Genomic DNA, 16,812 nt, shown 5'->3' on the forward strand with positions numbered 1-16,812 from the left:
ACAGTTCAAGCAAATACTTTCGCTCGGCCATTATATGATGAAATAACCCTTGGGGCCTTTGTTCTAATGTGTGCATTGTACTTCCAACCTTTACCAGACTTGACCCAAATGTTGAGGAAAAGTAAGATCTTTATCAGCAGAGAGCTTGCTGTTTAGAAAGAAAAAAAGAGATGCATTAATATCAACAGATCCAGAGCAAATACATATAAATAGCTACAAGTGAAACAATTAAAATAGGATTTATTTGTTCAACAATAGTCAGAGGTCAATTATCTGACACATATTCAAAGCTATGTACACATTTACATGTCATTACAACTGATGGTGATAAGTAATCACCTAACTTTAATGTAGAATTTCAATGAACTCCAACAATGAGGAAACAATGGGGGAACTGCACTGAACTCCAAAAACTGTTGTCTGAAGTGCAGAAGAAAACGCAGACAACACTTGAACAAAAAATGTAAATAAAGTGACAAATACCATTGTTACCAATACTACCTTTAAAAAAAAAAAATTCAAAATAGCAGGCCACGTTGGCAGCAGTTTGTCGAGTCTCTTCAACCTCCACCAGCAGAATCCACTTCAGCAATAAAGAAAAACAAGTGGCGCTGAATCAAAGTATTCTTTTTGTATAATGGTGCTGGTTCACAAAGAGATTCATGAACAAAAGTAAACCAGTTCAATTAGGACTTTGTTTGGAAAAGCAGTTAAAAATGACTCTTTGTGGACCTTCACCGTCATTTCTACATCTTCTGTGCAATTGCTTTTAGAAGGATTTAACATTCATAGCTTTTACACTTTAGTTATAACCAAACTCGTACAAAAAAAACTAAGAAAAATAACCTTGTCGTAATAACAAAATTATTTTCAAAAGTCAAAGTATAATATTGTCAGCGCTGGATGTCTAAACTCTTTCTGGTCTGATCCTTACCATGGAGTTCAAGCAGGTTTAGGTGTTCAGAGAGCCATTCGTCCCTCATGGTAGATCAACCATTACCTAGAAGAAACTGTCAACAGGGTTTAGCAGTAACGATCAGTCAAGCCAACATCTCATTAAGTACATGCACAATCAGTAGTTCTTATGTATAGAATTAATTCAACAGTCTTCCTCCAACATAGATGGCCAGTAGATTGAGCCACATATCAAGTTCTGTCTCAAAAGTTGAAAAAAAGTACTTGACCCTACATTTTAAGCGACGTGCTTGCACTCTCTGCACACTTAGTGCAGAACTCCACTGAGACATGGTTCTTGTCCACGTGGAGGCACACGCCGCCCGAGGTCTCTTTCTCCTCCACTTTCACACGTTTCCTTGGGAGCGCGTAGTTGTGCTCGTTTGAGTCGGCGCCCTGGAAAAGTGAGGAGGATAATTTCATGCCATTCACACCGCTCAGCCGTGACAACAGCTGAGCTAACATGCTCTCATTGGCCAGCACAGCTCGCAGGTACCTGGTCTCATCTTCCAGTTCTTCCACTCTCTTGGTCAACTGAGAGTTTTCCACTTTGAGCATGTTGTTTTCTGTGGATACCATACCCACTTTCTTTTCCAGGCTGTTTATGTACTCTTTCTTTTTGAGACGATTCAACCTGGCGGCTATGGCATTTTTGTTGCCCACAACTGTAGACGGCATTTGCTTGTTCCTGATCTTCAAGGCGGAAAACATGTTCTCTGGAGAGCAGGCGGTCGAATCTTCAGCTCCACTATCTCGGCTCTGGGTGCTGTACTCACCGAGCTCCACGTCAAAGATAGGGGAAGTTGTGTCTCGCTCAGGAGTCCATTTTAGGGATTCAATTCCAAACAAGTCGTCTAGCTCTATTCCAGCACTGTCAAAGGCATCAGCTGTGAACTCCTCAGGTAGATTTGGGAGGTCTTCAATAGCTGTCACAGCACTGCATACTTCAACCTCTCGAGACTTCAGCTGAGGGTGACAATGGCCTCTTCTCCTTGTGATCATTGTGTTGCTTTGGTGGACAATACGAAGTGATGCTCCTGAAGATTTGAGACTTACTCCTGTAAAAATAAACATTGTGGACATTTAGTGTACGTACTCAGCAACTTCTCAATCTGGAAAAAAAAAACACTTTACATCAAAACTGTGCGATTAATTTCAACCGGAGGCTGAACTCAAACATCTCAACTTTGTTGGAGGGCCAAACCAACAGTAACTTTAACTTATTTCTGCTGAATAGCAACATTCTCATTGTAAAAGGCAGTAAAGTATATATTTTGATTTACTTCTACTGGTAGCGGTGCAAACCCTACTGCCAGCTACAGCTTTGAAAAATAATCAAGAAACATCTGGCGGACCGGATTAAAAAGCCCAACACATCGTATATGGTTGCAGTTTTTCCATCCCTGCTTTAAATTAGAGACACCTGACCAACCTAAAGACAGCCATAATATTTAATCCGTGTATCATTTGTTTTCCCATTACAACAACTAGGTTTACTATTTATAAAGTATAATAATGTAGGGTTACTTGAAAAAGGCCACCTGGCCTGAATCCACACTTGGTAGTAGTTTAGTCGTGCATATACACTGTATAGTGATGAATCCAATAAACATTTGATTTGACATTAAATTTGCAAAATGCGGCTGCGCATTTTGCAAATTGCGCGCCATTGGTATTGTGCTTACAACAATAACGATTTGGGTTTTAGAGGTGCCGTCAACATAGACCGGAAGTGGTCGCAAAAGCACCCAAAATAGCTTAAAACGGTTATCTAATGCACGACCATTATTATAGCCCATACTTTGTTCATGCGACGAACATTTACGTGGTAAATTATACCCAAATACTCATGCTTGTCGCGTCGCACACAATGCAGCGCCTTTCGCTCGCTAACAAGGCCCAGATCAAAGCACATTATTAACCATTAAAGTAACGCCAAATTTGACCTACTAAATGTATTCCTGACATCGGTAAGTCATCCAAATAACGCACTGTGTAATTGCTTCTCAGGTAATTAGGAATTAAGAAACCCCGCCTGGACACCCCTGCAAAAGAGGACGTATGGTCAGTCTAGTCTCTCAATCCCAGATACAGAACAAAACTTCCTCACGCTCTGCCAACACGGTGTGTTCAGAGACCATGGGAAAAAATTATCATCATAACACACGAACATACACATTAAAGACCAGCAGGTAGTTAAAGTGTGAATGGAGACATAATTTATTATTTGTGCACTATTGACTATTGATGGGACTGAAAATTTGGCCGTCCAAAAAAGGAAAATAACCCGATGTTGTAGCAATACGCACTGGGTTGTTTGAAGCAGGGGCAGCATGTCTGTGCCAAGGACGTGTTTTAATAGCCGAGATATACTGGCGGACATCGATCTACACAATGTAAGAGGACAGTGGCGACTTTGAAAGGGCAGAAGGCCCGCAACAGCGCAAGACAATTGTGAAGCCCTTTAAAGCATTTACGATTACAAAGTTACGAACTATATAAATGAAAGTTGACGATGCGTTAACATAGTGTACACGATACAACAGAAATGTAGCCGTGGAAACGCAGAACTACTCCAGTGCAGCGATATAACGATTTGTGTTTTAGAGGTGCCGCTGTTGTACCGAAATCTGTTACCCATCGGAATTTGTAACTCCAGGGGGCGATGTTCCCATGGCGTTTGTCTGATGGTTAAACGGCAAGGCCAAAGAAGAGGAGAAGAAGAACGCTTGCATAAATGACGTAAACTATCCTTAATGCTGAAACGTCAGTTGTCAGAATTTCAGCTTTCTATATTGGAAAATGTATGTGTGTGAGAGAGAATCAACAGCTGATACAATGGACTCATACAATAATGAAAGTAAGTCATTGATTTCAAGAATATATGTAATTTGTAAATGCTGAAATTCTGACAACTGACGTTTCCGCATTAAAGGCCTACTGAAATGAGATTTTCTTATTCAAAGGGGGATAGCAGGTCCATTCTATGTGTCATACTTGATCATTTCGCAATATTGCCATATTTTTGCTGAAAGGATTTAATAGAGAACATCCACAATAAAGTTCGTAACTTTTGGTGCTGACAAAAAAGCCCTGCCTTTACCGGAAGTCGCAGACGATGACGTCATACGTGTGGGGGCTCCTCACATATTCACATTGATTTTAAAGGGAGCGTCCAACAAAAAGTGCTATTCGGACCGAGAAAACAACAATTTCCCCATTAATTTTAGCGAAGATGAAAGATTCGTGTTTGAGGATATTGATAGCGACGGACTAGAAAAAGAAAAAAAAAAGTTAGAAAAAAAAACGTGATTGCATTGGGACGGATTCAGATGTTTTTAGACAAATTTACTACGATAATTCTGGGAAACCCCTTATCATGTTATTGTGTTGCTAGTGTTTTAGTGAGTTTAACAGTACCTGATAGTCGGAGGTGTGACCACGGGTGTCTTGACGCCAGTGTCTCAGGGGAGTCGACGGCAACTATGGACGGCACAAGCTCAGCTGATCTCTCCGGTAAGAAGCGACTTTTTACCACAATTTTCTCACCGAAACCTGCTGGTTGACATTCCGTCGTGATTCATGTTCGCTTGACCGCGCTCTGATCCATAATTAAGTTTCACCTCCAGGAATTTTAAACAATCACTGTGTGTTTGTGTGGCTAAAGGCTAAAGCTTCCCAACTCCATCTTCTACTTTGACTTCTCCAATATTAATTAAATAAATTGCAAAAGATTCAGCAACACAGATCACCAAAATACTGTGTAATTATGCGGTTAAAGCAGACGACTTTTAGCTGTGTGTGTGCAGTGCTCATATTTCCTAAAAAACAGTGACGTCTTGCGTACACGCCATCCCTACACGTTTTCAAGACGAAACTCCTGGGAAATTTAAAATTGCTATTTAGTAAACTAAAAAGGCCGTATTGGCATGTGTTGCAATGTTAATATATCATCAATGATATATAAACTATCAGACTGCGTGGTGGGTAGTATTGGGTTTCAGTAGGCCTTTAAGGATAGTTTACGCCATTTACGCAAGCGTTCTTCTTCTCTTCCTCTTTGGCCTTGCCGTTTATCTTACTAATACACTAGAAACACAATAAGCAGATAAGGGATTTTCCAGAATTATCCTAGTAAATGTGTCTAATAACATCTGAATTGCTCCCACTGCCCTGACTTTTTTTATTTTCTACTCCTGTATTCTCACTATCCTAGTCCTCGCTCAAATTAATTTGGAAATCATCGCTTTCTCGGTCCGAAATCGCGCTAGCTGCTGGTGGCAATGATTGTAAACAATGTGAGGAGCTCCACAACCCGTGTCGTCACGCGCATATCGTCTGCTACTTCCGGTACAGGCAACGCTTTTTTTATAAGCGACCAAAAGTTGCGAACTTTATCGTCGACGTTCTCTACTAAATCCTTTCAGCAAAAATAAGGCAATATTACGAAATGATCAAGTATGACAAATAGAATGGACCTGCTATCCCCGATTAAATAAGAACTTCTCATTTCAGTAGGCCTTTAACCATCAAACAAACGCCATACTAAACATCACCCCCTGGTGTTACAAAATCCGATGGGTAACAGATTTCGGTACAACACCGCCATTTTAGGTCACGTGACACGTCAACTTAGACCGGAAGTGTTCGCAAAAGCACCCAAACTGCCTTCAAACGGTTATCTAATGCACAAACATTATTATAACCCACACTTTGTTCATGCGACGAACATTTATGTGGTAAGTTATACCCAAACACTCAGGCTTGTCGCGTAGCACACAGTGCTTTTCGCTCGCTAACAAGGCCCAGATCAAAGCACGTTATAAACCATTAAAGTAAAGCCAAATTTGGCTTACTAAATGTATTCCCGACATCGGCAAGTCACCCATACAACGCGCTGTGTCAAGGCTTCTGAGGTAATTAATTCCATTCGAGCGTGTAGTCATTGTTAGAATTTGCTTAAGCTAACATGCGGCGCTAACCTCCGCGTGACGCAACAACTTAAAACAGCGACGGTACCACAGTCAACTTACCGTTCTGCTGGAAATTGAAATGTATGGCGATTGTGGATAAATATTCCACAATGTCAGACGAATTTGTCGGCAGCCCACAACTTGGAAGTCGTCGGCAGCGAAGCAGGTGTCGTCTGTCGGCAAAGTAGAAGTGCTATCCCAGCGTCCAAGATCTTCTTCTTCTTCTTTTGTATTATGGCAGTTGGCAAGCAACCTTCCAGTGCGCATTACCGCCACCTACTGTAATGGAGTATGGACCGAGGTGGATCCCTACTCTATATTATTTTATTTAACCCAGTGTTTTTCAAATATGTGAATATTGCTTTATATCATATGTATTCTGAATGCAATCCTAATATTTCTGCCACTGCTAACCTAAAATTGTCTTTTGCTAACTTACTTTCCACCAGGTAGCCCGTAAGGACCAGATGAGTCGCCCGCTGGCCTGTTCTAAAAATAGCTCAAATAGCAGCACTTACCAGTTTGCTGCCTCTATTTTTTAAATTGTATTTATTTAATAGCAAGCTGGTCTCGCTTTGCTCGACATTTTTAATTCTAAGAGTGACAAAACTTAAATAGAATTTGAAAATCCAGGAAAATATTTTAAAGACTTGGTCTTCACTTGTTTAAATAAATTCATTATTTTTTTTATTTTTACTTTGCTTCTTATAACTTTCAGAAAGACAAATTTAGAGAAAAAATACAACCTTAAAGATGATTTTAGGATTTTTAAACACATATACCTTTTTACCTTTTAAATTCCTTCCTCTTTTTTCCTGACAATTTAAATCAATGTTCAAGTATTTTGTTTTTATTGTAAAGAATAATAAATACATTTTAATTTAATTGTTCATTTTAGCTTCTGTTTTTTCGACAAAAAATATTTGTGAAAAATTTCTTCAAACTTATTATGATTAAAATTCCCAAAAAATTATTCTGGCAAATCTAGAAAATCTGTAGAATGAAAAGTAAATCTTATTTAAAAGTCTTTTGAATTTCTTTTAAAATTTTTGTTCTGGAAAATCTAAAAGAAATAGGGATTTGTCTTTGTTAGAAATATAGCTCGGTCCAATTTGTTATATATTATAACAAAGTGCAGATTGGATTTTAACCTATTTAAAACATGTCATCAAAATTCTAAAATTAATCTTAATCAGGAAAAATTACTAATGATGTTCCATAAATTCTTTTTTCAATTTTTTCAAAAAGATTCGAATTAGCTAGTTTTTCTCTTCATTTTTTCGGTTGAATTTTGACTTTTAAAGAGTCAAAATTGAAGATAAACTATGTTTAAAAAATTTGTTTTCATTTTTTTCGTGTTTTCTCCTCTATTAAACCATTCAATTAAGTGTTTTTTTTTCATAATTTATTCTCTACAAAAAACCTTCCGTAAAAGGAAAAAAAATGTAAGATGGAATGACAGACAGAAATACCCATTTTTTTATATATAGATTTATTTATTAAAGGTAAATTGAGCAAATTGGTTATTTCTGGCAATTCATTTAAGTCTGTATCAAACTGGTAGCCCTTTGCATTAATCAGTACTCAAGAAGCAGCTCTTAGTTTTAAGTAGGTTGGTGACCCCTGCTCTATTGTATTTCCTACATTGTATTAAAACATGGTCAACATTTTCCATCTGATGGCAAAATTCACAAAGCCCTGTAGTATGTTTCCCTATCAATTTTAGTGAACTATTTAGATATGTATGTCCTAATCTCATTCTAGTAATAATGTATTCTTCCTTCCTATTTCTACCCTCCTCCTCTCATTACACCTAATCTCCTCTGGATTTTGTAATACTCTCTCCCTTATTTTCCTTATTCCAATTATCCTGCCACTTTTTTGTGTTCTATCTTAATTATGCTTTTCACTAATTCTTTACTGTGCCTAATCTCCATGTTATCTTCTGTTTTAGTGGTTGCTTGTTTTACATATCTATCAGTTAATTCATTCCCCACAACTCCTACATGAGCAGGAACCCAGGTAAATGTTACCACACCTCCCGCTTTACTTATCCTGTAGATTGCCTGAACTACAGTGGGGCAAAAAAGTATTTAGTCAGCCACCGATTGTGCAAGTTTTCCCACTTAAAATTATGACAGAGGTCTGTAATTTTCATCATAGGTACACTTCAACTATGAGAGACAGAATGTGGAAAAGAAATCCAGGAATTCACATTGCGGGAATTTTAAAGAATTTATTCGTAAACTATGGTGGAAAATAAGTATTTGGTCAACCATTCAAAGCTCTCACTGATGGAAGGAGGTTTTGGCTCAAAATCTCACGATACATGGCCCCATTCATTCTTTCCTTAACACGGATCAGTCGTCCTGTCCCCTTAGCAGAAAAACAGCCCCAAAGCATGATGTTTCCACCCCCATGCTTCACAGTAGGTGTGGTGTTCTTGGGATGCAACTCAGTATTCTTCTTCCTCCAAACATGACGAGTTGAGTTTATACCAAAATGGATACATGGATGATACAGCAGAGGATTGGGAGAATGTCATGTGGTCAGATGAAACCAAAATAGAACTTTTTGGTATAAACTCAACTCGTCGTGTTTGGAGGAAGAAGAATACTGAGTTGCATCCCAAGAACCCCATACCTACTGTGAAGCATGGGGGTGGAAACATCATGCTTTGGGGCTGTTTTTCTGCTAAGGGGACAGGACGATTGATCCGTGTTAAGGAAAGAATGAATGGGGGCATGTATCGTGAGATTTTGAGCCAAAACCTCCTTCCATCAGTGAGAGCTTTGAATGGTTGACCAAATACTTATTTTCCACCATAATTTAGAAATAAATTCTTTAAAATTCCTACAATGTGAATTCTTGGATTTTTATTTTCACATTCTGTCTCTCACAGTTGAAGTGTACCTATGATGAAAATTACAGACCTCTGTCATCATTTTAAGTGGGAGAACTTGCACAATCGGTGGCTGACTAAATACTTTTTTGCCCCACTGTGTGTCATAAACTAAATCTTGTCTTGTTTCTGATGCTATGTTTTTTATGCTAATCAAAGCACTGCTGGAGTCCGAGCACACGACTACTTTCCTTGCTTTATTTTCCTTTATCTAGTTAACTGCCATATAAATTGCTACCAATTCCCCCGTAAAAACCGATAGTTTATCACTGATTCTTTTATTTAATACTCTGTTTCCTCCCTGCAGCATAATACTATGCTGCAGCTCCTACCTTACTATTTATAGTTTTTGATGCATCTGTATACGTATATCATGATGTTGTCAAAAAACATTTCCTCAATCCTTTGTTCTATCTGGTAACTATTTAAATGTATATTCTTTAGTAATTGCATGTTTACCTTTGGGTTGTCATACAGGAATTGGTACTGTAGGGCTAACTTTAATATTGTCAATTTGAGCTTTGTTACATATGTCTCCTATTATCCACCCCAAACTATTCATTTTTTTCTTCTCTTTTTCTTGGCAGTTTAGTAGCACTTGGCGAGTTGGATGTCCTTGCTTGGATCCTTTTAAGTTTGCCCAATAAACTGCTGAGAGTTGATCTCTCCTCATGTCTAAAGATTTTTCATTAATTTCTCTTTGAAATGTTGCAACTGGGGTTGATTTTGCAGCTCCACAACATAATCTTAAAGCCTGCGACTGGATCCTGTCTATTTTCCCAAGTAGTGTTTTTGAAGCAGATTGATAAATAATGCATCCATAATCAATAACAGATCAAAATGAAGTGATATATATTGTTTTCAATGTCAACCTATCAGCCCCCCAATCTCTACCCCTCAAAGCCCTCATTATATTTAACACCTTTTTACTTTTCTCCACTTTTTTTCTGATGTGGGTTGACCCGTTAATATTTTTATCAAACCATATTCCTAAATATTTAAATACTTGTACATCTTCTATATTTTCTCCATAGAGTTTAATTTGGAGCTTATTTTGTACTTTCCTCTTTGTAAAATGTATGACTTTTGTCTTTCCAACAGAGAATCTTAAACACCAAGCCGTTCCCCAGTCTTGAACATTATTTACCGCTTTTTGAATCTTCTTTTCTATATGATTAGTAATTCTACCTCTCTTCCACATCACTCCATCATCAGCAAACAGTGCCACCTCCACTAACCCTTTCACTTCACTAAAAACTTCATTTATAGTACTGGACTTATTATAGTCCCTTGCGGGGTCCCATTTTCCACTTCATATTCTCTACTATATTCATTCTCTATTTTTACTATAATAATAATAATGGATTAGATTTATATCGCGCTTTTCTATTGTTAGATGCTCAAAGCGCTCACAGAGAAGTGGGAACCCATCATTCATTCTCACCTGGTGGTGGTAAGCTACATCTGTAGCCACAGCTACCCTGGGGTAGACTGATGGGAGCGTGGCTGCCAGTTTGCGCCTACGGCCCCTCCGACCACCACCAATCATTCATTCACCAGTGTGAGCGGCACCGGGGGTAAAGGTGAAGTGTCCTGCCCAAGGACACAACGGCAGCGATTTGGATGTCATTAGGTGGGAAGCGAACCTGCAACCCTCAGGTTTCTGGCACGGCCGCTCTACCCACTACGCCACGCCGCCCCAACTAATATTGTTCTACTTGTTAAGAAGTATTTTATCCATCTATACATTCTCCCTCTAATCCCATTTTTATTTAGTTTTATCAGCAACCCCTGTTTCCACAACATATCATACGCTTTCTCTATGTCAAAAAATACTGCAATTATACTTTATTTATTTATTTGTCCCTTTCTAATATCCTTAACCAGCTGCACTGCTGGGTCGTTTGTGTTTCTTGCTTTGCGAAAACCACTTTGGTAGTTTTTTATCATTTCTTTTGACTCTAAATAATATACCAGTCTTTAATTAATATTTTTTTCCATTACTTTGCCCAAATTTGAGGTCAATGCTATCGGCCTATAATGCAGCCCCCATACGCTGCTGTGTGCTTCCCGCCACAGTTACAACACTTGACCTGTTCATTGTCTCCACACCTTCCACATCTCATTTTAGTATGACACACACTAGCTATGTGGCCAGAGGGTTGGCACTTGAAAAAGCATACTGGGGGTGGCACGTAAGCTCTAACGTAGAAGCTTGAATACCCAATCATTATTCTTTCTGGGAGGACTTCCTCTAAAAACAGATTCGCTCTCAGTCTTTTCTCCGTTCCTAAATGCCATCATTCTTTTCATCATTGTGACAGTTCCCCCTTTTATTTCTCTTTGCAAATTCTCTAAATGTTCACCTCTTGGGATTCCTGTCACGATTCCTCTTGCCCCCTCTCGTTCTCCCACTTCGATTTTTCCTTTATTATCTTGTTGCACAGCTTTTGCAACTGCATTGCTTTGTTATTTTGCTCTCCATTTTTGCATTTAATCAAAAGCCGTCCGTCCGTGAGACACTGGTGTTCACCGCAGCCATCCGACCTCGAGGTATGTCTTTAGAATCTCACTAAAACACTATTAAAACAATAAGGGATCTTCCAGAATTATCCTAGTAAATGTGTCTAATTACATCTGAAACGCTCACACTGCCACCGCCCGGAGCCGTCGCTTTTTTTTTTTTCTAGTCCTGTAAAGGCCTACTGAAATGAGATTTTCTTATTCAAACGGGGATAGCAGGTCCATTCTATGTGTCATACTTGATCATTTCGCGATATTGCCATATTTTTTGCTGAAAGGATTTAGTAGAGAACATCGACGATAAAGTTCGCAACTTTTGGTCGCTAATAGAAAAGCCCTACCATTACCGGAAGTATGTGTGCGTGACGTCACGAGTTGCAGGGCTCCACATACAGTATATTCACATTGTTTATACTGGGAGCCACCAGCAGTAAGAGCAATTCGGACCGAGAATGCGACAATTTCCCCTATTAATTTGAGCGAGGATGAAAGATTTGTGAATAAGAATATTGATAGTGAAGGACTAGAGAAAAAAAAAGCGACGGCTCCGGGCGGCGGCAGTGTGAGCATTTCAGATGTAATTAGACACATTTACTAGGATAATTTTGGCAGATCCCTTATCTGCTTATTGTTTTATTAGTGTTTTAGTGAGTTTTTAAAGATTGTAAACAAATACCTTGAGGTCGGATGGCTGCGGTGAACACGCAATGTCTCAGAGAGAAACCGAGGAGCCAAGCTCATAGCTGCCTTTTAAACAGCTACTGCAGGACGATGAATAATCCACTGATGTCTTCGGTAAGATATATATCACAATTACCCCATCCAAAAACATGCTGGTTGACGTAGAGAAAACATGTTCGCTTGACCGCTCTGCTTCGCAACAAACAAAGAAACACCGGCTGTGTCTCGGTGCTAAAGACAGCTGCAATCCACCGATTTCCACCAACAGCATTGTTCTTTATAGTCTCCTTTATTATATAAACAAATTGCAAAAGATTCAGCAACACAGATGTCCAAAATACTGTATAATTATGCGGTTAAAGCAGACGACTTTTAGCCGCGAGTGGTGCAGCGCTAATATTTTCTTACAGTCCTTGACGTCACGCGTACGCGTCATCATTCCGGGACGTTTTCAACAAGAAACTCGCGGGAAATTTAAAATTGCAATTTAGTAAACTAAAAAGGCCGTATTGGCATGTGTTGCAATGTTAATATTTTATCATTGGTATATAAACTATCAGACTGCGTGGTCGGTAGTAGTGGCTTTCAGTAGGCCTTTAAGTACGCGCCATGACGAAAAGTCCTCAAGAAATAAAAAAAAAATTTAGATTTATGTTTTTTCAACTAGTTGGCTCAATTTTCTTAATTCCATCCATCCATTTTCTACCGCTTGTCCCTTTTGGGGCCGCGGGGGGTGCTAGAGCTAATCTCAGCTGCATTCGGGTGGTTGACGGAGTACACCCTGGAAAAGTCACCACCTCATCGCAGGGCCAACACAGATAGACAGACAACATTCACACTCACATTCACACACTAGGGCCAATTTAGTGTTGCCAATCAACCTATCTCCAGGTGCATGTAATTTATTCGGTCCTTAATACAAATATCGAACACGTCTTCCTTTTAAAGCCTTTAAATGCCCATTTGAACTAATTATGTCCGTTTTTTGTTTTTTTTTATCACTCATATTGACAAAAAATTCATTGTTTGAGTCTCTAATAATCTTATTGGGATTTGGGCGGTAAAAACACACGCAAAACACAGCGAGAACATGCCAAAAAGTGGCAGTACCGAAATGACCTTTGTGAACGAACCTAGTCTTTTGAATGGCTCTTTTAAGTGAACTGTGAGAACCGATTCGCAGTTGTGAGAAGTTTAGTTGATGCAAAATGCCCATACAGCGTCAGCAATTGCCCTCCCGACTGACATATAGCAGCATTTAGATTTCATCCATCCATTTTCTACTGCTTGTCCCTTTTGGGGTCGCAGGGGGTGCTGGAGCCTTTCTCAGCTGCATTCGGGCGGAAGGCGGTGTAAATCCTGGACAAGTCGCCATCTCATCGCAGGGCCAACACAGATAGACAACAGTCGCGCTCATATTTACACACTTGGGCTTATTTAGGTTTGCTAACCAACCTATCCCTAGGTGCACGTTTTTTGGAGGTGGGAGGAAGCAGGAGTACCAGATTTACTTTTAGGAATTGAAAAATATTTATAAAGTACATACATTTTCTATTCATTTTATTTTGAATACATTTTCTGGTAAATTTTTCTGATATGTGAAGTCGTTCAAACACGTGTATTCACATGTGTATTATTTCCTAATTCTTATTCCAGTTATATTTATGCTTTTTACATCCAAAAATAGTTTATTCCAACTTATTCATTAGTGTGCGTTTTTTCTCCATTGTAAAAAAAGTGTTTCAGCTGTGGGAAAATTTAAAGTAGTGATGTCGCTGTCAAAGCACAGGAATATGGCGCCACTTTACTGAATGTTTACAATAAAATCAAAAACAAAATTATAGCCAATACTTCAGAATACAATCATACCCACCATTAGTGTAGTATGTGTAAATTTAAATGATTATACTCCATATCTTATCTTATAACTGCTACCTTGATAAAAAAAAAACAACTATAATAACTATAATAGATTAACAACACTAAATGGTCCCTAGTGTGTGAATGTGAGTGTGAATGTTGTCTCTGTGTTGGCCCTGTGATCAGGTGGCGACTTGTCCAGGGTGTACACCGCCTTCTGCACGATTGTAGCTGAGATAGTCTCCGGCACCCCCGGCGACCCCAAAAGGGACAAGCTGTAGAAAATGGATGGATAATAACGAGCCAGTTTTTTGAATGGCTCTTCAAGGGAACAGCTCCTAAGAGCCATTAAAGCAGTCTCCACAAGGCAGACACACTTTACCCTGCTGTGCCACAACACAACTACACTACACAACACAACTACACATTTTGAGCACAAACATCATTTATGCAGAAGTTTTATTCAGAATGAGAGGGTACAAGCACTTGCTAGCAGACATTTTGTCATTGTTCAACATGCAAATAAATGAAACGTGGATCTTAATTTTAGTAATGGCAATTGTTAAAATTATTTTCACTCTTAATGTACATAATTACTAGTAAGATTTGGTGGATTGTGTCTACGGTTTACAAAAAAACTTGTTTTGTCCCCAAAACAGTTCTTTTTTTCATATATTTGTACATTTAATAGAGACTCAAAAAAGCTGTAGTCCGCATTTGAGTTTTTCTAGGTCCCCGTTACTCCAAAGAGACCCTTCTGTCTTCTTTGCGCCAGCAGGGGGTACAGACATCTTGTGCTGTGTGCTGCTCTCCATCTCCACCGGCTGATCCAACACGGTCATGGGCGTGTAACTGTCCAACAGGAGGCATGACGGGTCATCAGACTGGCCAGGGACTTTGCCGAGGGGGTAGTTCTTCCACAAAACCTTATCGGAGCACACCTGCCAGGAAGAACCTCGGAGGATCTTTGCTTTCTCAGCATCAACACCTGACGATTTATTCTCCTGTGAGGAGTTGCTCCTTTCAAATTCAAGCGCGGATGAACGGCCGTGACGCTTGGAGCGCTCTATCTTCTCATGCAAGCTCTCCAGTGTGTAAATAGGCTGTTGGGCGCGTTCCGAGTCCGGGTCGGAGTGTTCCTCCCGAGTGTAAATGGTGCACAGCTGCAGAAGCCTCTGCTGGGTTTCCAGAGGAAGCGGATGCTCCATGTCCTCCAGGATCAAGGAGAGCAGGTGGGATGTGCTGACGCATGGAGCATCCAAACAGGCGGACAGCAGCTGCTGCCACCTGAACTGGATGCGGTTGACAAATATCCTCTCCTTCATTCTGGCCTTCTTCTGCACTTTTGTTTCGTAGTGGTAGTCACACCTGGTGCTGTTGCAGAGCATGACTTCCGAGATCCAGGCGGAAACGTAGCACACCCTGTGTTTGTTCGGCTCCGCGGAGAGCAGCTTCAGCTCCGCGAAGAGCTTCTCCAGAAAGAGATGGATAAACGACGGGGAGTTGAGTACGTGCAGGAGGGGGAGCCAAAAACGCAGGAAACCTTGAGGGAGTTGGGGCTGAGCGGGTGACAAGCAGACGTTTTCAGAGGTGTCGCAGCCTATCGACGAGAGTTGCTCAGGTGTGGGAATCAGGAAGCCGTCTTCTAACAGGACGTCGATCAACAGATCACTCGATTCCACAGAGAACTGTTTGATCTCGCCAAGTATCCAGCTCATGTCGGCCAAAGGGTCCGGCCAGGAGTTCTTATCTTTTTCGTCATTTAACTGGCCGTAAACCACATACTGCTCCTGTTCATACGATATCAGAAGCTCCCTTCCAGTCTTGTAAGCGTCCATTTCTTTTTGCCTCGCAATGAGCTCCTCTTCATTTCGTTTCTGGTCCACCTCCTCGTCCGACTCCCAGTCCTCGCTTAGACCACCTCCCAGCTGTCTGGACCAATACTCCTGCTGGAGCCACTCCAGGACCACCTCGCATCCCTTTCTGCACTGTTTCAAGGTAGGGAGTTTACGGTGAGTGACGTCGTGCCTTAAATCGATGATCCACTCTGGGATGTTCAAGTTTCCCGCCAGGGTCCTCAATGGACGGGCGACTTTGCCTTGTTGACGTTCGGTGATCAAGTTGGTAAACCTGACCAGGGCCGCGCCGTAAAGCAGAACCAGGTCTTGAGTGTCCAGCTTCCCGCACCTGTCCAACACTTGACACCTGACTAGGTCAGCGGTGCAGTCCATTGCCACAGGTGTGCTGTTGGCATACCTGGCTTTCCACGCCGATATCCTATGAAGAGCATTTTTCTGCAAAGCGGTATCCCGGGAGTACAAATATTCCCGGACCTGATCCCACTCGGCTTTGTTGATCCATGCTACCACATGGCGCCTCTTCTCGGAGCCTTTGTTCTTCATCTTTAAGGCCCAATAGGTGTAAAACAGCAACACTACCTGATAAATTCACGCCAACCCAGCCACGTCTTTCAGTCACTCTTTAAAACGTAAACGAAAAGAGTTGGCAAACTCTGAGCTATTTTCTAGCGAGCGGAAGGTGCTTTCTTATTCGCAAAATGTTGTGAACGCATCGCGATGCTGCCACCCACTGGCGATTATTTATAGTTTGTTTTAGAAGAAACCGCTTTGGCCGACAAAGACTAATCAAAAGTGTACGGAACATGTTTTCAAAATAAGAAGTGAATAGAAAGTAAATATATATTTATGTATAAAACATTTTCAAATCCAGAAATACATATTTTTTTATATTCTGACACCGGAAATGTTATTTCAAAATAAAAGCCGGGATAACCTGTGTGTCTGGCTAAAAAAGCATTTTTTGATATTGAACAATTGGATATGTGTGTGTGTGTGTGTGTGTGTGTGTGTCTGTGTGTGTGTGTGTGTGTGCGTGTATATCCATCCATCCATTTTTTAC

General features: G+C 40.3%; 2 protein-coding genes across 3 annotated transcripts; both read right to left on the reverse strand.

The window, feature by feature from the left end:
• Nucleotides 1-223: 223 nt before the first annotated feature.
• On the reverse strand, nucleotides 224-6,165 carry crebzf (CREB/ATF bZIP transcription factor). 2 transcript variants are annotated; one of them, XR_009807109.1, is made up of 5 exons: nucleotides 5,988-6,165; nucleotides 1,451-2,012; nucleotides 1,190-1,350; nucleotides 935-1,010; nucleotides 224-583 (listed from the first exon to the last, which is right to left on the reverse strand). XR_009807109.1 is itself a non-coding variant. In XM_061903093.1 (3 exons), exons 2-3 carry the CDS (start codon nucleotides 1,954-1,956, stop codon nucleotides 1,302-1,304), a joined length of 555 nt encoding a protein of 184 aa, XP_061759077.1. In that variant the 5' UTR covers nucleotides 1,957-2,012; nucleotides 5,988-6,165; the 3' UTR covers nucleotides 224-1,301. The 2 variants fall into 2 exon arrangements, 1 of the variants encoding a protein (XP_061759077.1); XM_061903093.1 differs by having other exon boundaries at nucleotides 224-1,350.
• Nucleotides 6,166-14,338: 8,173 nt separating this feature from the next.
• las1l (LAS1 like ribosome biogenesis factor) lies at nucleotides 14,339-16,484 on the reverse strand. The gene has a single exon (XM_061903095.1). The coding sequence runs from the start codon at nucleotides 16,293-16,295 to the stop codon at nucleotides 14,589-14,591; it is 1,707 nt and encodes a 568-aa protein (XP_061759079.1). The 5' UTR covers nucleotides 16,296-16,484; the 3' UTR covers nucleotides 14,339-14,588.
• Between the last annotated feature and the right edge of the window lie 328 nt (nucleotides 16,485-16,812).

Source organism: Nerophis ophidion, linkage group LG06, assembly GCF_033978795.1.
Source record: "Nerophis ophidion isolate RoL-2023_Sa linkage group LG06, RoL_Noph_v1.0, whole genome shotgun sequence".
NCBI classification, from domain to species: domain Eukaryota; kingdom Metazoa; phylum Chordata; class Actinopteri; order Syngnathiformes; family Syngnathidae; genus Nerophis; species Nerophis ophidion.